The sequence below is a fragment of the Takifugu rubripes genome, chromosome 7 (genome assembly GCF_901000725.2).
Source record: "Takifugu rubripes chromosome 7, fTakRub1.2, whole genome shotgun sequence".
Lineage (NCBI taxonomy): Eukaryota > Metazoa > Chordata > Actinopteri > Tetraodontiformes > Tetraodontidae > Takifugu > Takifugu rubripes.
Window position 1 is genome coordinate 13,207,051 of NC_042291.1, and position 26,365 is coordinate 13,233,415.

The 26,365-nt window shown below is 49.0% G+C and overlaps 1 protein-coding gene and 1 long non-coding RNA gene across 12 annotated transcripts; one reads left to right on the forward strand and one right to left on the reverse strand.

The window, feature by feature from the left end:
- Window positions 1-1,347: 1,347 nt before the first annotated feature.
- On the reverse strand, window positions 1,348-26,008 carry kif13a (kinesin family member 13A). 10 transcript variants are annotated; one of them, XM_029838282.1, is made up of 40 exons: window positions 25,619-26,008; window positions 25,312-25,398; window positions 18,397-18,413; window positions 16,503-16,563; window positions 15,698-15,790; window positions 15,087-15,267; window positions 14,405-14,492; window positions 13,738-13,872; window positions 13,544-13,656; window positions 13,343-13,454; window positions 13,049-13,261; window positions 12,857-12,967; window positions 12,646-12,780; window positions 11,992-12,122; window positions 11,661-11,747; window positions 11,417-11,592; window positions 10,017-10,242; window positions 9,512-9,674; window positions 9,282-9,425; window positions 9,044-9,193; window positions 8,790-8,954; window positions 8,530-8,703; window positions 8,170-8,321; window positions 7,926-8,058; window positions 7,697-7,843; window positions 7,362-7,394; window positions 6,415-6,514; window positions 6,217-6,343; window positions 6,083-6,138; window positions 5,884-6,008; window positions 5,515-5,691; window positions 5,334-5,426; window positions 5,088-5,240; window positions 4,916-4,993; window positions 4,784-4,834; window positions 4,589-4,676; window positions 4,359-4,498; window positions 3,510-3,689; window positions 2,045-3,131; window positions 1,348-1,912 (listed from the first exon to the last, which is right to left on the reverse strand). In XM_029838282.1, the coding sequence occupies exons 1-40, from the start codon at window positions 25,671-25,673 to the stop codon at window positions 1,779-1,781; spliced, it is 5,871 nt and encodes a 1,956-aa protein (XP_029694142.1). In that variant the 5' UTR covers window positions 25,674-26,008; the 3' UTR covers window positions 1,348-1,778. The 10 variants fall into 10 exon arrangements, with proteins under 10 accessions (XP_029694142.1, XP_029694144.1, XP_011604009.2 ...); XM_029838284.1 differs by having other exon boundaries at window positions 5,884-6,005; window positions 18,397-18,409; window positions 25,308-25,398; XM_011605707.2 differs by having other exon boundaries at window positions 4,925-4,993; window positions 18,397-18,409; window positions 25,308-25,398.
- LOC115250302 (uncharacterized) lies at window positions 7,183-8,177 on the forward strand. 2 transcript variants are annotated; one of them, XR_003888877.1, is made up of 3 exons: window positions 7,183-7,495; window positions 7,695-7,854; window positions 7,924-8,177. It is a non-coding gene; the product is annotated as an uncharacterized lncRNA (long non-coding RNA). The 2 variants fall into 2 exon arrangements; XR_003888878.1 differs by having other exon boundaries at window positions 7,970-8,176.
- Window positions 26,009-26,365: the final 357 nt, after the last annotated feature.

Genomic DNA, 26,365 nt, shown 5'->3' on the forward strand with positions numbered 1-26,365 from the left:
CGGCCAGCTGATAGTTCACAAAACAGCCCTTTTGATAGATTATTAACCCCAGGTTATGTCATCAATTATGCAGGTTCACATGTTGGTGTTGTACATCAGTCAGAGCTGGGGGGGAGGGGGGTGTCAAAGGGACCATAAATCTGGCAGTGAAGTGTGAAATTTTAGCTCTGAAACATGGGGCAAATATCAGTGCTGGCATCTCATCGGAGACATGTTGTGAAGAATCGCCCGCGACTGAGTCGTGTTTGCAGCTTCATTTTACCAGATAGATGTTTTCCTCGATACATGATATAAATATGATCCATCTCCAGGCAGAGATAACCATATGAGCGCAACAGCAAAACACAAAACCTATTGAAATGCAATTAAATCCTGCTTGTGTGTCAACATACTGTTGGAGAACTTGTAACATCTAAAACATAGTCCAAAAAAACCCAACAATAAACAACAATACTAAAAAAGGTCACCTCAAATCAGATAAAGAGTCGACACAGTACGCTGATTTTAAATGTTCTATTCTAGAACATTATGTACCAAGTAAAACAGTTTGAGATACAATATAAATACAATTCTGTACAATATAATAGTGTAAATACTATGTTCAAATACATTTCTATTTACAGCTCCTTATAATGGAGAGCAGCTTTGTCCTCTTTAAAATAAGGTCTTGGGTTGGTGTCACTTACTTGAGATTACAGCCTGGATATGTAACTATTTCCCATCAGTTCAGCAAAAAAAACCAAAAAGATCTAAGCTACATTTGCATAATCTGTAAATGGTGTTGTCCATCCTCCAAAGTAAATAAAACAACAAACACACCGAGTACCTTGGAGACATGTGAAGTGTTATAAGTCAGTCAGTTAGAATATAAATGCAGTTAAAAAAGCTATTCTGTACGTCAGAGGCTGGATGGCATATTGAAGCTCTGAGCACCCTCACACACACAGGTTTAAGGTCCATAAAGGTTTTAAGTTTAAATCTCAGAGAACTGGAGCTCACCGAGTATGTATGTGCCTGCCTTTATCAACCAGGAAATTAAGGCTGCAGTATAACCAGGCCTTCTGAACAACGCCAAGTGGGACTGTTGCCCCAACTAAAGTGATGACAGTCACGAACTCTCCGAGAATCCTTTCCAGTGCAAGCGTTCAAACAGCAACGGTTTCGTGCTGGATTGGGATTAGTTCCTCCACAGTGTTTACAGTACATCAACAGGATCGCTCAACGTTTTTCGTCTGAAGTGGCCGTGCAGATCCGTTCAGGGGTGCCTGGCATTCCTCCGAGAGATATGGCACAAAGCTTTAGGACTTGGACACGGACATTTCTATTAGAGAAATAACACAAAACAGCAGATACGGAACCGTAGTTCTTTGGTTACCCCTGACGATTGGCTTCAATGTAAATATCAATGTTTAGTAACAGTAGTACATTCTTAATCTTCATATCCCAGATTTTTCTGTGAACCACAGGGCCGGAATACTGTCTTACAAAAATATCACATATAAAGTTCAGACCGTAAGAAAATGTACAGGCTGCTGATTTTCTCTTTGTTTGTTTTTTTTGACTCCCAATAAAAAATTATGGTCTCATAATATCAAAAACATCCCCGTTTCAGATCAGGTTTGTGCATAGGAAATGCTCAGTATACAGTAATCACTGGAAATGCACAGGTCCGATATGTTTCAGAAAAGAAAAAAAGGCAAACAGAGCGGACACACGCCAGCCCTTGGTCGACTGGATCCCGGGAGAGACCTTAGGCCTCGGCGGGCATCCTTTGGGTCCTATCTGATCAGCGTGTGCGGTTCTGCCTCGACGGAGGGGGGTCCTCTGGTGAGACGAGAAGGCTTCACAAACACGCCGTGGCCGGGCGGGCAGCGGAAGTACACTCGGTCCTGCACGGTCCCGTTGTGCTTCCCTGCAGAGGAATTCATAAACATCACGTCTGGCATTTCCATACAAGAAGATCTAGTGTTGATTATAAAAAAAACCTATAAGAAAATACTGGTTAATATACTGTATTTAATATTCTGTATATTCACCCACTCACCCACTGCCAGGTCGAGCTTCACACCGATCCAGATCCCCTTGGCAAACTCCACCCCTCCAACGTAATAAACTGTTCCCCTCCGCTTGCCCACCCACACCTGCTCCCCGGGGGCCATCCAGTCAGGAAGCTGAGCCACGGGGGCGCTCTCGTCCCCGCTGGAATCCCCTGACGGTTCTGCGCTGCTTGGGTTGGGGCTGGGACAGGGGCTCCCGTGGGGAAGGTCTCCCTGGGCCGGCTCCTGGATCGGGGGTTCTCCTCCCGCCCGTGGGATCGGTGCAGGGGATCCGACTGTAGGTAAAGGTGAGGCCGTCGACGCGGCAGAAGGTGCTTTGTCAGATACCTGCGTTGCCATGGGAGCATCTGCTGCTTTAACGGCACCAGCACAGTCTGTGATATTTGGATATTCGCATACAGCACTTAGACCAGAAATGCCGTTACCACAGAGTTCTAAGTGTCGATTGTCACATGTTTCTACACAATCAGCGTTCTTCTGCAGGTTTGTAGAAATGTCTATGCCCCCCTGCTTCCAGCCTTCTGTAATACACACTGATTCATTTTCTCCCACGCTGTCATCAGCTCCTTTAAAGTCGGTGAACTCCTGGCTGCTGGACAGTGCCAAGGTTTGCGGCTTTTCTGTGCAATTAGGGGTACTGATTGGCGAGGAGGTAGGCTGGGTCTGAACGCCACAGGCTGAGGGAGCAGGCTGCTGGCTCTCACTCCCTGCAGAAGTGCTTTTGGTTTGGGAGTCGTTGGGGTCCCTGGAGGTGCCGCTAAGGTGGTCGCAACTCTCGCTGGTGCTGAAAGGCATGTCAGACAGCGTGGCGTTGGAGGCACTGTGTGAGAAGTAGCCGCTCGTGCAACTGCTGACCGTGGGGCTTCGGGGGACCTCCCTGTCCCCGCTCCCACCTCCGCATCGGCCTCTCTTCGAGTCAGACCGCGAGAACGGAAGGCTCTCCAGAGCAGCATTGTAAATTTCAAAGTTTGCAAAGTCTTCCGGGATGTAAGGCTTGAAGCCACTGTGGTCGTGAAGAGTCGGATCGAGGCTGAGATTGGCGTCGACGTCTGTCTCTTCATCCTCAGAGTCCTGCTGAACAAAACAAGGGCGGAAGGGCAGAAGACACGACCCGGCAGCCGTGACATCAGTGATAACCTGTATTGATTTAACCGTGTTTACACTCAGTGAAGTGAAAAATGGAGTAAGATATATGATAATGGATGGATGGATGAAGTATTGAATATAAATTGCCTTTGTCACGAGTACTGTGACTCTACAGAGCAATTAATCAGGCTTTAATGGATCGTTGTAATGAATTAAACTTAAAAAACAGTCTACTTTTTTGACATCTTCCTATAAACAGTATTGAGACACAGCTTTTCTGTGGCGTGTGTGTGTTGTTACTTATTCTGCTGTAAAAACCAGTATCATGTATACTGGTGCGCATGTACCGGGGAGTGCGGCACTTACAGCGGTGTGTGGCTGTATGTGGCTGAGCTGTCTGCTGGTGGGAGTGGTGGAAGTGGAGGTGGAGGTGAGGGTGGAGGTGGAGGTGGAAGGCTTGCAGTGGCCCTCGCTGCCTGCCCTGGGCCGGCGCCAGGGGCAGGGAGGGGGGAGCAGTGCAGGGCTGTCCACACATGAGCGCATGCTCTGCAGATGGGTCAGAACAACAGCAAACACTTCACACACACACACTCACACACATACAGGCGCACACAGCATGCACGGAGCTGGGCAAGCCACTTCCACAGTTAGTTCCATGCAGCTGAGTACTTCACAAAAACGTGCTTGAAGTGTCAGACTGTGAGCATGAATTGTAACGCATGACTGCTCCTTTTTCTCTACTCAAACACTGCTAAAGACAGATAAAGTGAACTCTACTACGAGAGCGCTACTCTGAAGTTCTACGTTAGCTACGTACCCCACCTCTCGCCTGAAGGCCACTTTGAAAGAATATCCAGTTCTGATCATAAACTTGTTTGCAGACCCACATATGCTCCTCCACTCATCTATCAACAACCCTCCTATCACCTCATACAGTCCACTTCAAGCACAAATGAGAACACATATGCAGGGTTAGTTTCAATGCTGGAACATAGACATATCCTGAAAAAATCAAGTCATCACCAACAAACTTATGACTTGAAGGCAGCTTTCTCTAGCTGGGTGTTGTGGTTGATTAAAATCTGAAATCATGCTCTTGTGAGTCTTTGTCTTTCCCTTCCTTGAAGCCATAATGTCAGGGGAGCTGTTAACCTTAATCAAAGCTGTCCTGATAAAAAGAGAACTGTGCCCTACAGAAACATCTACTCTTCCTACCTCTTGTCCCAACAAGGGCCGGGCCTCCAGTGCTTTCCTCGCCTTGCTCTCCTCTTTGACAGGCAGCAGGGACTTGAGGAACTTGGCCGGCTGGGGTGACAGAACTTTAAAGGGACTGGAATTGAAGAACGTGGCGCCGTCTGCAGCCAAACCAGCAGACATGTTGTTAGTAATGCATTGTTCCTTATCGTTGCCCACCTGTATTGCATTTAGCATTTCCGGTATCGAACCTTGAGTCTCCCTGGTCTTAATTGGCGTGGTGCAGCGTGAGCCCTCCTGGGCATTGCAGTTAGCGTCGTCCACAGGATCACCGTGGTCCTAGATGGTCATACACAGATCAGGTTGCATGGCGCGCTGAGGTTAAAGTAAAGGTGCAGCAGAGGGACTTTCCTTTTCCCAACTTAACATGTTGGTCACCTTCTTACCTTACAGTCTTCATCCTCACAGCCAGTCAGATCCATTTTGCTACATGAAGACTGGACAGCAGAACAACACATTACACTTTAATAATTTGCTGCTGGTGTCAACACAGTTAAATCTGGACATATAATCATTACATGCTGTACATTTGGTGTGCTGACACTCCTCCTCAAGTGTCTCCCCTTTACAGTGAGCGCCTCCTTTACTGTCACAGCCTGTGCAGAATAAAAAGGAGCTGAATCTATAAACTGGAACAGCTCAATGGTTTACTGCAAGTTTAGAAAACAGCCCAAAGCATGCATGAAATACCTGTCGTAACTTCTCCAGACTGAGGATATTCTCCACTTCCAAAACTCCCCTGGTGTATTTCTCTATGTAGGTCTCTCCATCCTGGGTCTCCTCACTGTCCCCGCGAGCAGCCATGAGGGCCAAGGTCTCTCTCTCCTCAGGCTCCTCTGAGGCCTAAACGCAGCAGCAAGAGATAAAATGCAGAAAAGAGCAGATTAAACTAGTAAAATGACACATAGTATATGAAAAAGGCAGCCACTGTTTTACCTTTGGTATGTTGGAAACTATCTCATAGGTCACACCACAGGCGTGGAGGGTGTTCTTCAAAGACATCCGTCGCTTGAGACTCTGAGTGAAGCTCTGGAAGAATCAAACCAGAACCATGTTAGACGCAGCTGTGTGTTCAACATAGTTCTGTCTCTTAATCCAACCCGACTCTTCTACTAACCTGCTTGTTGTAGATGTTTACGGCAATCCTCTTGCGAAGCACCAGCTCCAGGGAGGCCGGGTGGCTGAGCTGCACTGTGGCTTTCACGATCAAATAAATACGCTCGTTGGAAGACGTGACACGATTGAGGTGCACAGAGTCGTGAATGGACGAGTCCCAGGAGCAAACTGCTGAAAGCTGGGGCAGTAAAAAAAAAAAAATATCAGGACAGAAATGAAAATCAAATGCTCGGTAAAAGTGCTTCATATGAAAAAAGAAAAACCTTTCTCAATTACAAATCAGCAGTATTCAAAAGCTGACACGTGATTAGAAGGTTTATTCGGATTTTTCCTTTTTGGCCCACAAGGGGGAGACCAAGTAGTGGCTCACCTCTTCTTCGCTGTGCCTAATGATTGGCAGATAGAAAAACTGGCTTCCATGCTCCTTGGGCAGGATAGAGTTAACTCCTGCGGCGTGAGGGCCCGTCAGCTGCTCATTTAATGTCAGATTATCTGCTGGTGGTGTAAAAGGCAGTTGTGTCAGGGCAGTTTAAAAGAAAGCTGTGAAATAAGAGAAAGGACGAGCTTACCATTTAAATCCAGGAAGAGCACAGGGATATGAGCTTCCATTCCTGCAGGTGGGGTCCTGCAAGGATTTGAAGAGGAGCTTATTGGGCTGCAGCTGACGTCTTAAAACGTGTACTGGGATGAGGGTTTGTTTTACCAGTCCGCTGGAGCTCCTGGGATACCGCTACCAGGCGCTGGCACCAGCACTGCATTTCTCTCTTCAGCAAGGCCGACCCACTGCTCCACCAGACGGGCCTCACGCTCAATATCCTCTTCTGTCTTCTCTGGGTTTGTGAAGGGGAGATGTTTTACCACAACAAACTCACTTTTAAAAAGGCCAGAGTCAGAGACTCACCGTGTTTGTTGATGATTTTCTTGATTTGCTCATCGAGGTACTCTCGCCGTTTGATCAGGGCCTCTGACCAGCGCTCACGAACACAGTTGAGATCTTCCTCCTGGAATGACACAGAAATTAGAACCAGCGGTTTCTGGCCCGGGGAGGCACAACAGCTGCACTCCACAGCGTGATGTTAGCGAAGTGATGGTGCACAGAGCTGGCATGGCCACGGAAGTGTTGTGTTATTCCTGCCTTTTATCATTTTTCATACATCTTACAAGTCAACCGATCCCAGAGAAACCTAAGCCTTCCCAAACCCCCCAAGTGTTTTAATCAAAACCTTCAGGGCAGCACTTGCGCCTGAGAATAGCCTAAGGTCTGAAACGACTGCGTCTAACCTCCCTTAAGCCACCTTTTAACGCACACACCCAGCATGTGCACGCTAACTTGTACTTGCGAGCAGCCACTGCACTAATCCAAAAAAAAGTCCCACCTGGATACACACCAGAACACTTTGTGGGAAACCACAAGGAGCAAAATCCTCTTTGCAAACCACATTAAACAAGTGCCCTCAAAGCCAACTGTGTAACTCTCCCGACATCAGCAAAAATTCCACCATGCAAAGTACGGGAATCATGCAGCCATGCAATGCTCACGCGATGAATCGATTATTATATGAGCAGCTCTTCAGTAGTGAGAAGCAAACAGGCATTAGTGTGCACAACCTGAGGGGAAAGGCACTGCTGGTTGGGTGGAGCCGTGATTTGCATAAAAAGCCACCAATAGTTGGTGAGATTGATAACCATCTTCCTGTGCAGTTGATGATTTACAAAGCTGGCAGAGGCACAGCTCTCTGCCTCCTGTCTCACATGCCCTTGGTTACAAACACACAGTCAGTGGATTTTTCTTCATGCTGCAGAGTGAACTACTGGGGGAGGAGCAGCTAGAGGAGACTGAGAGGGTACCTGATAACTATCCATATCGTCTTCCACCTCTCTCTGGCAGGAAAGAACAGACTCAGTCAATCATGAGAGGGTCATGGAGAGCCAGAAAGGACACTGACATTACAGCTCATTCAGCCCTTAAAGAGGATACTGCGGTAAAATATACCATTTACTTTCCTTTCTATTGTTGATGTAGATAGAAAAGGGTGAAAATGGGGCCTTTAAATGAAACCAGCATGGTTTATACTCTAATGGACATCAGGATAACGCTGCATATTCCACTGAGTGTGTTGTTGTTTCTCCATACAAACAGCAACTCATGATTTCAACGCAATCTGTACTTCATTCTCACAGACCTGGTAGCTGTCGAGCGGCCTCTGGAGCTTGGTGGAGCGAGCGGACACGCAGCCGATGGAGACAGACAGCACAGCCTCCACCAGCAAAGGCAGAGTGCCTGAGTTTTGGACAGGCTTCACGCACACCTGCAGCCTTCTGGAGTGACCCTGTTTGAAAGGTTCCACATCATTTTGACGTCAGACTGCTGTCTGCGCTGTGCGTGACAGCCAGGCTCGGTTCTTTACAGACCTGTCGGAGTTGGAAGACGCCTCCAGTGCTAATGTCTTTTCCAGGATGCAGCTCCACAGACGAGTACTCCCCCTGCTCATTCAGCTCCTGGATGGAGATCCACAGCTCGATCCTGCGAGATACCTCGTTCCACCTTGAACCCGCAGCAGCAAAGATTAATGACGTGTAAAAAAAAAAGTCTGCGTGTGTGTGAGTGTGTGTGCATACTGGTGTTTGTCTCTGTATCTGAAAGTAAAGCTTCTACCTGTCTCGAAGCGTCTGGGTTTTTGCCTCCAGCGCGTCTAACTCCCACAAGGAACGGCCATTTCCTGCACAGCGGTGACCCCACACTTCAATGGCCAAGGCTCCGTCTGATATGAACTCCAAAAATTCCTCTGTCACGTGGACAACAAAGTCCTGCAAAAAAAACAAGAGGTTTGCAGCACAACTAAATGACGAGTGTCCAAACTACAGCATAACAATTTACTCATTTGCTCTTTGCTCCATTAAAAGAGCAGACCGATTAAAAACAGCAGCAAACAACAATAACAGAACATTTTAAATATATTACATCAATATTATTTAAAGCAGCAGCCCCCCCCCCCCCCCCCCCCCCCCAACTCACCTTGCAGTGGTCAAACTGGACTGTAAACTGGGCATCTGGATTTCGTGGGGACGGCCTGTCTGGGCTGACCATGGGGGGAGCCACCGCGGGCTCCCCTTGTTCCCAGAAGGTGTACTGGCAGAAGACGAAGTTGGAGAGGTTGAGCGGCAAACCCGTCGCCTCTCTGATCCGCACCTGCAGCCAAGAGACGAGAGCGCGCTTTAGCCCCGGCTTTCCGCTGCGTCGCGACCTCCAACGTGCAAAGAAGGAGAAACACCTACCCTGCAGGTGAGCCTCTTGGCCATGTGCACGATTTCCCCGTTTGTGTCCATCACCTCGTAGCAGCTGCTCTCGCTGGAGTTCTCAGACGAGTCGTCGCCTCCGCAGAGTCGCTCCGGTACGGCTCCGCTGACGCGCATCATCTCGATGTGCAACCTGCCTGCAACCTGTTGAAGTCAGATCACCCACGTTGAAACGTAGCTCGAGTCTTTCTCCCATCTCTGATTCTTTCTGTTTGTGTGTCGGTGAGCGGTACCTCTCCCTGCTGGCTGATGATGGGGACAGCATATTGGAGTTTGACATCATGGAAAAGGCACTCTAGAAAAATGTTGGCCACTCCAATCAGGTTGTGGTTCTCTTGTGCTTCATAGAACGGGTCGCAGCAGTTACTGTTTGTCCTTTTACACTGGGAACAAACACACAAATCCAAACACAGGGGCATAGGAATAATATTTTGGGACAACTTTCCTGTTTTGGTCCTGTTGTTTTCTTACCATTTCCGCTGAGTCTTCCTTCCAGTCTGCGTAATGTTCTCGCATATCCACCAGTTTGTTTTCCAGCTTCTCAATGGTCCACACTTGGGTCCCCCTCCCTTTTCTCCTCACCTGAATGGCGGGTTCGCTCACTATCACCCCTCGCTGCAAAGAAACACACAGTGCACGATGATTTCCTTCTTTCCGCTGCTAGCTGCAGCTCAGATAGAATGACGAGTCAGCGATCTGACCTTGCGATTGGCGCTGAGGTTGGCCGCAGGGATCTGCAGCGTGACCTGATAATCCGTCACTGTGCTCATCTCCTCGGCCAGAAAGTTGGCTTCTCGCACCAAAGTGTTAGCTTTCACAACCTGCTCCCTGAGCCGAGAAAGGCTCTGACGGAACAGCTCATCCCTGCACCCGCACAAACAGGGACAGACAAAAGTTCCATGCCCTATTAGCACTTTCTCTCTGAATCTCAGTCCGTTAGAGGATCATATCAATATTCCAAATCACTTTGCGATAAGAGGCATAACAATGTCTCTATTATGACAGGAAGATCACATTATATTAGATCCCTTCTGAGGATCTACATCTGGAACAGAAGCGGCCGCATGAGTCAGAGTGAGTCAGCGCCATTACTGACGCTATGCCTTAAAAATGCTGATGACATATTTGGCTGCTTTCATGTGTCACATCCAGCGTCGCTAGCACTGCACACAGGGGTGATTTAATAGGTACGACTTTTGCACCCACCGCTCCTCCGTCCACAGTCGCAGCTTGCTGTGGGCTGCGTGCGCCACGGGATACGTCAGGCGCTCGCCGCCGCTGTGGTGGTGCGGCGCCGCCGTTTTCTCGGGGGACAGCTGCTGCCGTAAGGACTCCAGTTCCCGCTCGTACATCATCCGCTGCTCTTCCAGAGCCGTGCGCTTCTCCTCCAGGTACTGCTTCTCCAGCACCTGCACTACGTTCTGCATAGGGTCTGCAAATGGAAAAGACGTCGTGTCACAAGCTAATAAACCATTTCCAAAGCCAGGAAAACTCTTTTAGTAAAGGCACAGATGCTAAATAGTTTATTTCTTGCAAAAGGCTCATGTGTCTTTGCAAGGGTTTGATTTTATTGTGTTTATTTCCCCGTTTACAACACTGTGGTTCAGAATCTCCTAAGCGTTTTCATTTTGGAGCTAGTAAATATGTCCAAATTAGACTTTCAGCTCCGCCCAGGCTATCTCTCGCCACAAACACTTTGCCTTTGCAGCAACAATTGAATGATGCATTCAGGACACCGTTGCAGGCTGAACCAAATCCGCCTTCCATATAACGTCTGCAGACGGACTGAATGTAGATTGATTAGCTTTACAGGTGACTTGTGCAACACTTTGAGTGAAAGGTTCTGGCAGACTTTGGACCAGGGCTGATTTATCACATTTGGCGAACAGGCCATCCGTTTAAAGCAATTCAATCACTCGGGGAAATTCCTCTACAGTTTCCCTGCTTTTAGATTTTCATCAGCAACATTAATCTGCAATTCCTCTTGGCTTCCCTAAATCCCTCCTCCCCTAATTCCTCAGATTGCTTTGGAAATGCAAATAGCCCTCTTCTTCTGGAATCCAGGGAGTCTGAAGCAAAACTTGCATGAAGTTAATTACAGTAATTATAGACACATGGTGAGAAGCGAGCTCGAGCGCTTTCCAAACCATCGGGCAACATTGACATCACAATAATATAAAGCAGACCTGCATTAAACAACACTTGCATGGACGGCAAACCAAAACTTTGAGCAAAGTGTCTTGGCAACCCTGGGCTTCGGCACAGAAGGTGTGTTTGAGAACCAGCTCATATAACGCGCACCTATTCTCTAGAGTTTTGATTGGAGGAGAGAGAACGACCCCTGGGTTGGACATGTTAAGGCTGAGCTCACCACGGCTGGTTAAACATCAGCACCAAAGAGTTGTGATTATCTAAATTGAAGTTGGGGAGATTAAGAAAAAGCAGCGTTTTAGAGTAATGAGAATAAACAGAAGAACAGATTATGCAATTACGGAATATGGCTGGAGTAGCAGGGAAAATACGTGGACCTCCCACTGTCATACAGCTGTGACCTGAAAGAACAAAAGATAATGTGGATCCCAAAGGGGAGATTATCCCTATCGTACCATTGTTGCCCAGAGTCTTCATCATGACTTCCATCTGCGCAAACTCGTAGCTGTAATCCTGCTCGGAAGAAGCCTCGCTGGCGGTCTCCACGTCCGCCTCGATGAAGCTCTCCCTGGGAGAAGCTCTCTCCAGCTCCTTTAAACGGTCGCGCCGCTTTCGATTGGGAAGGTTAATCCTAGCAAAGGGCGGCACTTTAAAACCGGTGTCTGATTTAATCAGCACGTGCTATGAGACATCTGCTACCTGAAGAAGTGATTGTTGCCCCACAAGATGCGATCTCCGTGCCACAGGTGCACCAGGGAGTCAATCATTGTTCCATTCACACATGTTCTGGAAGAAACAAAGAAAAGGAGTTCTAATGATCTGATTGGTCCACGCAGAGAGAGACCTGGTGGATAAAAATGCAGCAGAAAGTAGCAGAAGGATCTAAAATCAAAGTGGGAAGCCGGGATGAGATTCCTGGACGGTGAGGTCATGTGAAACGCTGAGGTTTAGTCATCCATGGAGAGAGCCAACACACAGCTACACACAGATCAACGCGGAGCACGGAGGAGAAGGCAGCGCAGCGGCTCACCTTGAGATCCCGACAGGCGTCAGGGTGACGTCACCGTCCTGGCAGAGCTCCAGGACGCAGTGCTCCGGCTGGATACCGATCCCAAACAGCTGGATGTCCTGGGATGTGTCGGCGCCCACACGGGTGTGCTCCTGCGTGCAGGTAGACAGATTATGACAACTTGAAATAACAGATCGAAAACGCAGTCAGAAATAAATGAGTAAATTTAAGGCAAAGTCCTAAATAACTCGGAAGGCTCTCCCTCTTGCAAAAGTGGGTGTTGTGGAACAGACTTGGCGGCTGGAGGAGGATGTCCTGCCCCGCAGACTAACCCGCTGCGCTCGTTCCTCACTGATATGCCAGGCTGGTCTGCAGAACCCAGACAAAGACCTGTTGTTCTGCACGCAGCTCCGGCTTTCTCCCATCCCTCCACCCTTCCGCTGCGCTCTCGCAGGCTCATCTGGACCGATCACACATGTGCACCACAGTCTGGGCACGCTGAGAAGCAGCAGCCGCCCTGACAGTGTGGTGGAGCCAAAAAGACAATTTCCCAGTCTTCCCCTGAACGCTGCAGCTTCCTCATGAACGATTTTTCTCTCTTTACTTCATTTCTTCCGTCTGTAAACCAAAGGAAACGAAGCAAGGGCCTGAAAGCATCTTTAAGGTGGTCAGAACCTTCAGGTAGTAGACGAGGAGCTCGTTCAGGGCAGGATCGGCATTCAGATTGACGAGGAAGCACTTGTCGTCTTTCACTTTGATCCCTGACGTCTCCAGGGAGATGCCCATGCTCTCCAGCTGTTTCTGGCGCTCCTGTGAGGGGACAGGGTAGGACAACGGTGTGATCGCCGCCGCGCCCATGTCGATTTAAACGCAACTTCATGCATACAGTTGCAATTTCCTCTGTCTTCCTCAGCTTCTCCTCCCAGGTGACCGTCATCTCCTGGATGAGCTTCTCGGACTCGTGCAGTTTCTCCTTCAGCTCTGGTGCCTTCATGGACTGATGGGGATGGTGGGAAGAAAGGATTCAGCGATTCATTCCTGACTTCTGATTCACTCCCCCCTCTACACCCTCCCTCACCTCAGCCTGCGAGAGCTGAACCTTCAGCTTTTCCACCTCCTCCCGCAGCTCCCTGATGATCCGCGCGTTGGGGTCCTCGTTCACCACGGCGTGGTTGACGATTCTCTTGGCTCTGTCGGCGTAGCGAAGCGTGGACAGAGTCTCTTCGTAGTTGTCGGCCGCCGGGCTCACCGTGGCGATCATGGCCGTCTTACTGTTCCCGCCAAGGTTGTCCTACACGCAATAACCATGTAAAGGTCACTGAAGCATCAACAGATGCTGGGTAGAAGGAAGGTGTGAACGTGTGTGCCTCACCTTAAGCAGCCAGGTGAGCACCGAGTCTCTGTACGGGACAAACTTGGCTTTGCCCTTTCCCGCCGACTGATCGGCTAAAGCAGAAATCACGCAGCCTAAAGTGGTGAGAGACCTGTGAACACAGCAAAACACACGCTTCTTCAGTGGCGAGGACATTGAAATAAAAATAAAAAACATGCTAACATCAGCAGCTCTGCCCACTTGTTGATGTTGCTCCCTTCTTTGAGTCTCTCGCCAGCAGCTCCGGTCTTGGACACCCGTTCACTTCCCGCCAGGTCAACCAGACTCATCTTGCTCACTTTCTCCCCCGAATTCTATTTATCGCAGGTCACAAATCAGATCACATGACAAACACACAGAAAAAAATCCACTGTGAGAATAAGTTCAAGGCCGACCCCGGACCGGAGGTCATAAAGCGTTTGCGTGACGATGATGCTGAAGACGCCGTGCGAGCGGCTGCTCTCCTCGTTCATGTTGGTGGCCGCGACCGTGCGAGATTTGTTCCCCTCAGACATCAACACCTCGATGTCCTAGAGAGACAGAGAGTGGAGTCAAACGCTGAACATGCACTTATGCTTCAGGGAAGAACCAAGACTGGAATGGGACTGTCCAAATCCAGTCCTACGCTAGACAACGCCTCGCCAAGGATCCCAATTTCCTTTGTGAAAGCAATTTTCTGCCTGGCGTGCTCAAGTTAAGGGTTTGGACGACGCTGATCTGAAAACTGTAAAGTGAGATGGTGTCGCTGAAACAGTCGGGCAACAGCCGAGCGGAGTGCGGAGGAAAAGGGTGGAGATGTTGAATTAAACAGAAAGGCCCTGCCAACGCTTGGCATGCAGGCTGCAGACACTCAAGCGTGCACCCCTCGACGTAGTGCACGAATTACAGCGCTGTGCTGACTGTGACTGTAAATCAGTGAGCTGACAAGAGGGGACGTGTAACCAGAATCATGGCCCCAGCGTGTTATGAATCATGTCTGTGAAAATGTGAAATAAGATGCTTTTAAGCGGTAACACTGGGCAGATTCTGGTGTCCGTGACGACAGCAGGGAGGAAGACACACCTCGAAGCTCATTACAGCCAGCTGAGACAGACCGTCCACATACGGACCCAGAACTTTGTGCTCCCGGACCTTCAGGGACTGTCGGCTCCTGGAGTAGTGCAAAGCAAAAAGGTTCAATTAATAAATGTTGCTGCAAGACAAAGAAATAAGAATTTTTTTTTTTTTAAAAGAGTTTCCTACACATTCATATCAGAACCACGAGAAAGTGAAAAGTTGAATATAAAAGCGGAGGTCTGATTGTCACGGATCGCCACAGGCTGATTCAGAAGAGGTTGTGTTTGGAGTTTCTTTTGTTTTAAATGCAGCGAGGGCAAACGTGTCTGACTGCATCTTCGTCACGCTCTCCTGCTCACATCTACAGACGCTCCTTTCACAGTTTGACCCCCCCCCTCCTCCCGAGTCTGTCTGCCAACCCACACCAGAGCGGGGATTCAAAGAAGGATGACGGCTGCTGTCCTGCAGGAAATGACTGGTTCAACTTCCTACTCATGTTACCCTCCTGCCATCCCCCATTCAAGCTATTAGACATGGCTGTGCTATGGTCACTGGAGCTAAATTTTAGCCGCTGCGGCGCTCTGAGTTCAGGCTGCAGCTGAAAGAAGACTATAAAAACAGATCCCAGTACAGTCTTTGAAGCAGGCTGTATCACTCCTTCAAATTCAAATGGACACCTGCGACTCACCCTTTGGGATCCAGCAGATCGCGGACTTTCTCGTTGTAGATCTCCATGTAGGAAACCTCAACCTTAAAAGTGTGGGCCTCGTTCTCCTCCTTGTGGACCCTCTCAAACAGAGAGCAGCAGAGCCGAGGGATTAAACCCGGCTGCTCCCCGTTCCCCATCATGGAAAAGGACTTGCCTGAACCTGGACGGACATTGTAGAGTCACATGACTGGACATGCACATCCAGTGTGTGTGTGTGAGGGGGGGGGGGGGGGGGGGGGTTGCAGGGGATCATAGTCATCAACACCAGGTTAGCTTGCTAGCATGCTAATGTTTCTTTGTTCCCTTATTTGCTCTCCAGGAACCAGAACTAGTTTTGACCAAAGTTTAAAAAAGAGATAATTAGGGAATTGCTTTTAGATCAGGTTTCCTCTCATTTGATTGTGTCAACATTCCTGTTTGCCTATTGTAATTCTAGGTGTGTCACCTTCCAGAGCATGTTTTCTCTAAACCAGGAAGTTTGATAAATGAGGTAATCAGAGTCACGTTGTGGAAGGATATGAGTCAAATGATTCCCCAGTTTAATCAGGAATACATGCTTTTCTGCGTGTTCCGTTTCCCAGGTTATTTACCTGTTTGTCCGTAGGCAAATATGCAGGCATTATATCCCTGGAATGCGTTTTCAAGTATTCCCTCTCCAAGGCACTTGAACACCACCTCTTGACCTTTTCGACAAAGAACAGGTCTCCATGGAGATTATGGTAAACAAGTAAAACATGCGATTGTGTAAACAGATTTCTGGTCTGCATCTTTGACAACAGCTCCAGAAGAAAATGCCCTGACGGAGCGTCCGAACGAGGGAACAACTGATGGGATTCAGCAGTGGGGCAGATTCCTGTCCTGCTGTGTGGAAAATGTGTACAGCAATCTCCTGTATGGCTCTGTGTCGTGCCCCGGCTGAATGGGACAGCTGTTTAATGAGCTAAATAAAGCGTCGGCCGCGGCCCTTGAGGCGGCCCTTGGATGAACAGACTGCCTTGTCGCTTCAACACAAAGCAGATGTAAGCATTGCATTTCCATCACAAATTGCGGGGCCGGGCAACGAGGAAGATATCTGCTGCGCGATAATTATGTAAATGTGTCTCAGGCTCCTAGCAATAACCGCTTTTACATAGCCGGTTCACAAAAACCGTTGCTGCGGTCTTTATTTTCCAGCTCTCGTTAGTGAATTTGATTAAACAAAAGAATGAACTGTTGCCATTTAGAATGCTACTCAGCGGTTAGCCAGCGCAGATTAGGGGACGCTAGCATCCTGCTTTTATTTGCATGACGGCAAAACCAACTTTGCGTGAACTGAACTTCCCCGCTGCACAAACATCAGGAGGCCTTCACGTTGAACAGGATTTCACTTCCTTTGTCGCCTCCTTTTTGACTCACCAGCATATTTAGGAACGTTGGATTCGTCCATGGACCAGAAGCAGTGGTCAAAAGCAAACACCTGACGGGCAGAAAGCACAGAGAGTGTAAAAACACACTTTTCACACCTGTCCAAGCACAACGCACAGCAGAACAGCCGCATGCTTCCTAGCAAGATCGTTTCTGTGCTCAAAAATGAGCTCATTTGTGATACTGCCACATGTCCCCCTTAATTAAATCAGCAGGGCCGAGCTTGTCCTGGGGAGTTAGGTGAAAAACTATCCTCATATTGTTTGGAGAAAATACGGCACAAATCCACAGTTAGCAGCAACGTGTTTTTGCTGCAGTTGCTGGAGCTAAATGAATTCATAAATCAGGGTCAGTGCTCCCCAGAAGACATTCCAGCACCCGGTCACCATCGTCTCCAAGGAAACAGGGCTGGAGCCGGCCTAGGTGGTGCATGCTGCCACTAAATTCTCAGCACAGGGTCTAAAGCAGGGGTGGGCAAATCCAGTCGAGGGCCAGGTTCAAGCCAGACTTTCTGTCCTACAGGTAAACACTTTCACCTGGGGTTCCATTTACTTTGGTGAAAGCCTGGTAGGATGCAAATCCTGGCTTGAATCGAACCCTCAAGGAATGGATTTGACCTCCTCTGATGAGCAAGTCCAATCCACAAAGGCTGGGATCCAGCCAGGTCTTGCATCCTACCCGGGAGAAACCGCTTTCACCAAGGTAAATGGAACCCCAGGTGAAAGTGTTTACCTGTAGGACAGAAAGTCTGGCTTGAACCTGGCCCTCGAGGACTGGATTTGCCCAGCCCTGGTCTAAGGCTACAGAGCAGCCCCTCAGACACCCCATCTCACTTCCCACCTGGATGGGTGACACACAGAGAGGAGGCTCACCTACTCCGACAGTACACATTTCAAAATTACCAAAAATATCACCCATATTCCTTCAAATTCCACTGTCTCGCATGACAGTTAGCTATTTTTTTTTAGCCCAGCTTGCTTTTAAATGCACCACTGGTGGGGGAACCCTGAAATACCCCAAATAATTGTGGTAAATTCTCCTAATAATAAGGCCCACTGGCCCAGGAACCACTGGCTGCACAGTCAACCTGGGAAGTGCTGAGAATGCTGGGTGTTTGGAAGGCAAGACCCCCCTCTTGTGACTGGGTGCCATTCAAAGGAACAAAAGTACCATCATTCCCAATTAGAGCTGGTTAAGTAACTCGGGCTCGACTAGGGCGTGACTGTGCAGCAAATTGTCCTTGATTGGACAATTACTATTAATCAGCAGCGTAAATAATGATCTCGTTGAAGTTGAGAAGCACAAAGCCCCTTTTGTGGTTTCTCGGATGAAAACTGGCTGTGATTGGACACCAGAACTCCTGTGAAGCCTCGAACCTCGCAGAGCGCCACGTGTTCCACACAGCAAACACCTCGTTCTACCTCCAGAGCCCGTGGTAGCGGTCTCCCTGGTACTGAGAGCTTAGCTAGCAACCAAGAGAGCTGTCAAATTGGGAAGGGGGGGGTGAACGCCAACAATGTGCCATTGAATGCTCGCGCGCACACATGCGCTGACCCGGCGTTTGTGCTCATCCCTTTCAGATCGCGCGGCCTTTGTTGATGTTCAAGACATCTTTGAGCACCGACACTTTGACAAAGACGCCATTCGGCTGCTGCTGACCAACCAAATGACTCAGATGGTCTCAATCACGTCCCCAGAAAACGCACCACAGCTGTGGACGGACGCGCGCTGGGTGTCTTCGGAGGACCAGGGGAGCAGCACTTTGGGCACCAGAGATTCCTTCTGAATTAGTTTGATAGTTGACGTGTGAAAAGAAATCCCCTTTTTTGGATTTTGGCTGTCAGTTTCTACATTCTAGTAAGACAAACAGAGAATAGCTACATACCTTCGGTTGTTTTCTGCAGCACCAGAGGGGTTGATGTAGGTGGGTGGGTGGGTGGGGGGGCACGGACAGAGAAGACATAACATGGTTAGCATTGACGCAGTTTAACATTCAGGACATGTCCGCACTGTGGAAGATGCAGCTGCACGTCTCCCAGCGGGACACTGCTTTCTTCCACGCTGAAAAGATGCACATTTAAAACAAACACGCAACTTAAATGCCGCTAAAATCCTCCGGTTCCATTCAGGCACTTTCACAGCCGACACTCATTTTGTCACTCACGCCACCGTTTCCACGCGGCTGTGTTCTCTCATGGCGGATGCTGCTGTGATTTGGTTCATAATTGGGCCAGTGGAGCGTGAGCGAGGGAAGAGATTTGGGGATTCAATGTCCCACCGACTCTGTTGAGTAAATAGCCCCTCTGCCTGCAGATCTGACAGAGAGGCCAGGTTGGGGAAGCTGCACTCGGAATTAGCAGCTGCCGAAAGGACAAAGAGGGACTCCACCGAACAATGTTAGGCAGGATATGTTCTCTGAAAGGGAGGTAGTAAAACTAAATATTTATAAGTGCTTCCAAATATGTTTAAATATGCCAGTTGTTGGGGACACGCCGGGTCTAAAATATCACCGTTCAACATTATAGCGAGCCTTCAAAATGACATAAACCACATTCTATACTTGGTGTTGTGTAAAGGAGGGGGACCCTATGGATACCTGAGGTCTGGACCGCTATATCCCTTTGCGGGGTCACAGGGAGGGTGTTGGAGCCGAAGGCACCCTTGAATGAGTCCCCAGCTCATATGAGTCCTATATGTGAGCATTTGGGGGCTGTTTATCCCCTTCAAGGGTCAACAAAACTGTAAATGTTAATTTTATTGCAGTGATCCTGTGCTGAAGGCACATTTTTAGCTCTCTGGTGGATTTTTTAAATTTCTTTCTTTCTTTTTTTACACAATTCTGTACATCAAGGGCTGATATTCGTGCACGTGACTGTGTCTCATCTTTCAACAGTCCGCGGACGACCCCAGGAGGGTCATCATGGACAACAGCTTCACGCAGTAACCAAAACCGGAGGGCAGGTGACTTCATTTCAGAGGGCCGTAACGCTGCACCGGGATGTCTCACACTGACACTGCTGAGGCGCCGAGAGCGGCGGCGTCCCACGATCACACTTTGGGTCTCACAATTAATGAAGTGCTGATAGGTGACAGGTCTCAGGTGACTCCAGGACGCTGCTAAAAAGCATCATAATCGCATCAAAGTAGCCGGTGTGGCACCAAAGCGGAGCCGGTGCTTTACACCAAACAGCAGTGGAGATGCGTAGCAGATGTGTTCCGACAGAAAGACCAACGGATCAAACAGCAGGAAGATACACACATGGATACAGACACACACGGGCCTTTGTTTAGAAAAAAGACAGGCAGCTCTGGAATGTGCACGGCCTGGACTGAAACTGTAGCTTCATCCGCGTACGTCCACGTTTAATCCGCTACAAACATCACATCGGAAGCTCCCTTCGCTTCAGAATGAAATAGACAGTGTAATGATTTTACCTCCACCCACATCGCAGCATTAAGGCCTAAGATCCAGTTCTCCCACTGCACTTTACAGATAATCTCTATAATCCCCCCCCCAAAAAAAATCTGTATTCATCTGAAACAACTTTAGGCTGTATCCTTTACATCTGGCTGGTTTTGGAATGAAGCTAACGTTTTTAGCACGTAGCGACGGGACCGTTGTTATGATTATTGGAGGTGATGTGCTCCAGATATGCGACACAAACGTGTGGCACAGATGTGCCAGACCACATCAGCCTGCTCTCCCTCTCCGACGCCGACAAACGTGACCCAGCGGGGCATTAAAGCCCCAGTGGGCATCAGTTGTGCGGTCACTGACGCACACGTTAGCTGCCAGCTAACTGATGCCAAGACACCGTTAATGATTTGATTTAGATCAAGCCTGGAAAAGGGATTCTCCCCCACTGACGCTCACGCATACGTGTCACGCTGGTGCCCAAAAGGAAGGTTGTGGTAGTGATGGAATCCCCCCCCATGGATATGATGCTGGATTAAGGCCACTGGGTTATTATGCCACCAAAAACTGCCCTGTGGCAGCCCAGTGGGCACCAACCCAGATTAAGCTCCTGGTAATCGTTCTCTAGGGTCCATCCACCCTTCAGATAAAACACTGCCGACTGATTCCTGTGAAGGAGTCGCCTGCTTTAGGATCTGCTTCTGATGATATAATCCCCTCGTGCAAATGGAATATGTCAGTCACGGAGGCGGCATCCACCCCCCACGGAGAAGGCAGTCGCAGCATTCATCGCTTCTGTACAAACATACATACAAGAACCCACCCTGCCCCCCCCCAACCCAAGTCAAATTCCTCTTCTTAATATGTGGCTACAGCTAAGCCTCTCCCACCCTACACAGGCAGCATTTTCCACCGCTAATTTAAAACAATTACAAGCTTCATGATGTGTGTGTGTGAGACTCAGTGTAGAAGGTACCAGCAGCAGTGTGTCGTGTCTTTTGTGTGGGAACGCACGGAGCGCCAGCCCGTCCCAGCCGGGGCCGATTCCGGGGAGCGAGCCCGACGGCAGGCGGCTGGAAGCGAAGGTTTACACTCGCAACATTCCAGGGCGTTCAAAAACACACCAGTGAAGGGAACCGGGTCTGATGATGGCAGAAACAGACCAGGCCGCACAAACAATTCCTGGAACCTCTTCAGGTTTGTTACGTGACAACCTGTAAATGCTGCTACTAATGCACTAATTGTCACAAGTCAGATGTGTAGGACCTCTAATAATCTGCTGTCAGAAGCCCACAGAACTGTTTTTAATAACACGCTTTACGGCTACGTATTTCAGTATTGTTGAATCTAGGATGACAAACAGATGATTCCCTCGCTGATTGGACCCCCCAGCAGCCACCGCAGGTTCTAGGTCACCCTTAAACACAAGGCCGAGGACACAGATTGCAATTCCTGCCACTAAATGTTGCCAAATCTTACACACTGGACCTTTAGTGCAAAAGGAAACACTGAATTTTTTCACAGAGCCTAATAATAACGTTATTATTCCAAATGTCAAATACCGTTTCTGCATCATCTGTCGTTAAGTGACAGGGAAAACACACTGGGGGAGTTCTGGTATGAATGAGTCCGGCCACTAAAAACAGCCCTAGTGCCTACGAGTGTCATCAACAGCAGCGCACGTGACGCCCAAATTGACTCCATAACAAACGCTAGCAACAACATATGATGCAGGCCGGGGCTAATTTAATCCTCGCTGGCATTTCTGACACCACGGGGACAGGCTGGGTCAGCAGGTTCTGCGTGCGCGGACCGACACAAACACAGAGATGCTGAACACATCAAGGGCCTCAGACACACCAGGAAGCGGGGATTCGTGGTCCAGACCTCCTCTGACACTGTCCGCTCGCTACACGTCGCTAATCAGAATAGCAGAACGCGTCTCGGCGGGTCAAACTTGATTTTTCTGGGTTTTTTAAGCAAAAACAACCAGCGTGAACGCGACAAAACTTCGTTTGGAGACTTCGACTGAGAGAACCAAAGGGAAAGTCATCACGGAAACTATGCAGGAAGGTGGATTTTCACATATGTTGTTTAGAATGTGAAGCCTAATGAGATGGGCAGGGGCCTAACAAAGCAAGAAGGACAAGAGCTTTCTCAAGATGGAAACATGTCCCACCCTCTTCACAGGAAACAGTCGCCCAGGGAGCCTACATTTTAGGTTTGGGGGCGAGACTTTGGCCTAACGGTGACAAGAGGAAAGATTTAGACCCCAAGGACGACGTTTTCCTGGTGGCAAAGGTGGATCACTGGCATAAAGGGAGAGAAATGGAAAACAAAGGAAGCATTCCTGGAAGCAGAATCCGGACAAAGCGCCATTGTGGTGCGCTAAGCATTTGTTTTGGGTCGTGCTAGGCTTGGAAGAAAGTATGAGCGGCGTCGGATGCAAGTGAGCGGAGACTGCAGCCTGACCCACTTTAAAGGGACGGCTCAAAGTTTGGCAAAGCTGCTAATTGCTAATGGCCCAAAAATGCAACAGTCTCGCTTCGGTACTCCTTTGCACTGTTTTAAGCTACACATGGACACAGTTCAACTTCTGGGTCAAATACCAGACAGCAACATTCCTTTATTGCCTAAAGTGAACATGCAGAATAAATATGGTGCAATTACAGTTGGGCTGGTTCTTGTCCTACAGCTAATTACACAACAATCAACAATAAATGATTTTTCCACGTTAATACAGCACAGAAACTCGAGCTTCTCTAAAAATGTTGTCATATTTTTAACTAGAAATGTTGTTGGGCTCCACTAAAACACATCTGCCTTACAGAAACCAGATGTGCCAGAACAAGCGTGTGACCACGTATGTGTGAGGCTCCGATTCTGAGTGTTGAGAGTGCAGATAAACCCATAATGAGGAAGAGATTACGGCGAAAACGACACGTTTGGGAATTCCTTTCAGCAGATAAGAACTTCTAGCAACATCAGCAAATACCTTTGGAAATACGCATTTTATGTCATTTTCAAGAAAATATGGGTGAAAAGAAGATAAAGTCCCGGTTTGTCCGCGGGGAGTCATTGTTTCTGGCTGACGGCCACGCTGCAGCATGATGGATGTAATAGGGCCCCGTTGAGGGAGTGGAAGGGTATTTCCTTTGTCACAGTGCACCACCATCCACCCCCGTGCAGACAGCAGCCTCAGGTATGTCTCTGCAGCTCCACTCCCACCCTCATTGTCCCTGCAAACCCTCACCCACACGTGAAAAGCCGAATACTTTCCCAGAATCCCGTTTCAAATGCGCCGTCGGTGCCAACGCGGGCAGGCAGAGATGAAAGGTGAAACCCGCGAAACTGAACCTGTCGCCCCGAAGTCACGACCCGTCTTTCGTTTGCCCGCCGGCCAGCGTGGGGGGGAGGGGGGGGGGTCACGAGTCACGAGTGTTTCTATAATGCTTAGCAAAGAATGAGACTTAGCATCAAAGGAACCCCCCCCCCCTCAAATTCTTGAGAATCTGATGATTTTATGATTTAAGATGCCGTTTTTTGATCAAATGTTCACATATGCTGTGTTTTTAAGCAACCGTTTGTGGCAAATGAAGACTATTATGGGCTTCTGCCACTGCTGAATCCTGTGAACAATGCTGTGCTTACTGTCTCTGTCTCTCTCTGACGGTTCCCATGAGAGCGAAAACCTTCCCGTGATCTCGAGCCTGCAGCCGCATTCAGGAGGCTAATACCCGCTAAATCCTGCACATTTCCAACAGGAACAGGTGTCTTCAGACTAAAGGCAACGTCTTAGGGATCACACTTGCCTCCTTTTGTGGCTCCACAAGCGGCTGAGAACAAAATTATATGGTTTAGGCAGCCTAAACACCCGGATCCCAAAACATACGCACACACACACAGACGAATGTTAGCAATTATCTGCTTGGACTAAATGACAGAAACTAAAATGACATAACAACAGTCGACCGAATCGAAACTACTGGGGTCACAAACTCTCAACGGCCTTCTTCACGCACGCACAACAACCTGGAGGAGGAGCGTGTGCGATCCCAAATCCACACCCTCCATAAAAGCTGTAATGTCCATGTGTGAATATAGCAGGAGGAGGCAGAAAATGGTTTGATTTCCCAAACATTTGTTTCAGTTTCCAATTCCGTATCGCCTTCCGTCGCTGTGTCACATTAGCCTGTTTGCTTTGGCTAACGCTAGGGCCTCGTCCTGTGTTGCAGGTTGCTATCAACATTAGTCATGTTCCCTCCCGAGGCTGCCAGAAGCATTCGGCACAAATTGCATAACACGCGTCTCCCCTCTGTCCAAAATATCCTCAAATATCAACACACGCGCTGTTTATAGCCGCGCGAGCATCTATGGAAACGCCGATGTTCAAACAAAAACAAAAACTTACCAACATGCAGCGCGGCTTGGATCGATCTGCGTGGTATCGACGCAAAGATCGTCCTGATCGGGGGAGAGTCTGGGGGAGAGTCAAGTAGCCAAAGGTCTGTTCCCCTCATGCTAGCTAAAAATGGGGTTCTAAAATTCGGGTTCATGTGATCCGAGGAGGCTGCTCATACTCCAACCACTTGTGCTTGACCTCTGCGACCTCTCAGAAGGAACCTGACTTTGGTTCCTTTCAGAAAAATAGTCCGAGAAAGAACCAGAGACTTCTTTCTGTGTGTGGACAATCAGCTCAAGCTTGTAATTAAGGAAGACGGTGGTATTACTCCCCTGTTACTCCCCATTCTTCTGTGTCTGAATCATGGAGGCGTAACAGGGAGTCCGACAGCGATCTGAGCGGCGGATGGTCCATGTGCGCGTGTGAAGGCCAGGATGAGGGTGGGGGAGAGGGGCAGCTGGCAGCGGACGCAAAGAGGAAAATACCGCTATGATCAGAAACTCCATCGGAGCCACTGCAGGAACCGCCGCTAACGGTTCCACAAAAAGACAAGAGGCCGGCCCGCGTCTCGCTACGCCCTGAAAGCGCGTCGGGTCACACAAACCCTGAGGTCAAGCATCATTCAGGTCCAGCTGAAACGTCACCTGAGGTCAGGCTGCAAACAGGTGGGCGACGGTGCGACTGTGCTGCCGTTATTAACCAGCAGGAACAGGCTGAGCGCAGATGTTCTCACGGTGCCCTGTGTGATGGACATCTGCACAACACTCATAGTTGTGAATGACCTGGGTGGGACACAGTGCAATGAGGGTGCAGTCTGAGTTCTTCTGCACTACGAACCCGTCCAAGAACACCCCCGCAGCGCTGCAACAGCCGCTATTATTCCATCCCGCACCCACACAGGTTATAACGGGCTTATTGCACCGCTATTACACTAAGGTTCCGTTTTCAAACGCCTGGGCAGCGTCTCGGTTCGGTTTACCTGCTCTCTCCTTTTGCATTGGAAGGCGGAGGGTGCAGCACCGTCTGGTTGTCCTCCATGTCCACCACACATTTCGTGCTCAGCTCGATTTCTGCGCAGACAAAAGTTTGGTTGGGAAAGTGAGGCGGAGTGCGCGAAGTTTACATAAAAAAACCCACTGAGATACTTTCTTTAAACTACAGTTAAGTCTGACTTTAGGCTCGTAAAATCGGGCTGAGAGCAGCAATGGCGAAGACATCCCAACTTTGCGAGCGCGTTGGAATAAATGCGCGACATTAAAACTGCGGGCTCGGCGGAGATAAAACACTTACCCCTGCGGTTCATGGGCCGGACTCTCACCGCTACTTTTACCTTCGTATCCGACATTTTTTTGTCCACTTTTTGTCGCCCACCCCGTCCAAGCGCCGAGCTATCTATGGAGAGTCCGCGAATCCCCGAAGAGAAGTCCGGAATTCGGCCACAAAAAAGGGGCCCCTCGCTAAACCACCGCCGGAGTCCAGAGCCCGAGGACGAGAGACGGACGCGCGTTCATTTTCCTGCTTTATATCCCCCCAGCTTCGGCTTTAGTGCGACTCCAGCGCCCTGCTCCAGCCCCGGACAGCATCCCCACCACCGCCATCTTCCACTGGGAGCACGACTGCGAGCCTCTGGCTGACTGGAGACGGCGGTGCCACAGAGGGCCAACCAGTTTGCGCACCGCCGCGCCGCTTACTGGGCGAAGAGAAACCAGTGGAGAGGAAACGTGATGCCGGTTGACATGTTGATGAATTCCCACCCACGATCACGACCGGATTGGATCGCGTCCAAATAAATGATGACAGCCGATAAGCCGACTCTGGGATTTTATTTGGGTATCGTTGGCATTATTTTGCAGGTGTCCTAACCTGAATATGCACACACACGCACGCACACACGCACGCACACAGGAAAATAATTCGCCCGTAAGCGTTATGATTACATCTTATAATTAGGAAAAATTGACAAGAGCATTTTTGTTTGACTCCAAACTATTTATTTTCTCGAAAAACACTTTGTATCTTCAATGTTCTCTTTTTCTT

Coding starts and splice junctions, on each gene's coding strand:
- kif13a (XM_029838282.1), bottom strand. CDS start 25,673: ATGTCGGATACGAAGGTAAAAGTAGCGGTGAGAGTCCGGCCCATGAAC. Junction 12,781..12,856: donor AGACAGAGGAAATTGCAACT/GTATGCATGAAG, acceptor GTCCCCTCACAG/GAGCGCCAGAAACAGCTGGA. Junction 9,675..10,016: donor CGACTGTGGACGGAGGAGCG/GTGGGTGCAAAA, acceptor GTGCGGGTGCAG/GGATGAGCTGTTCCGTCAGA.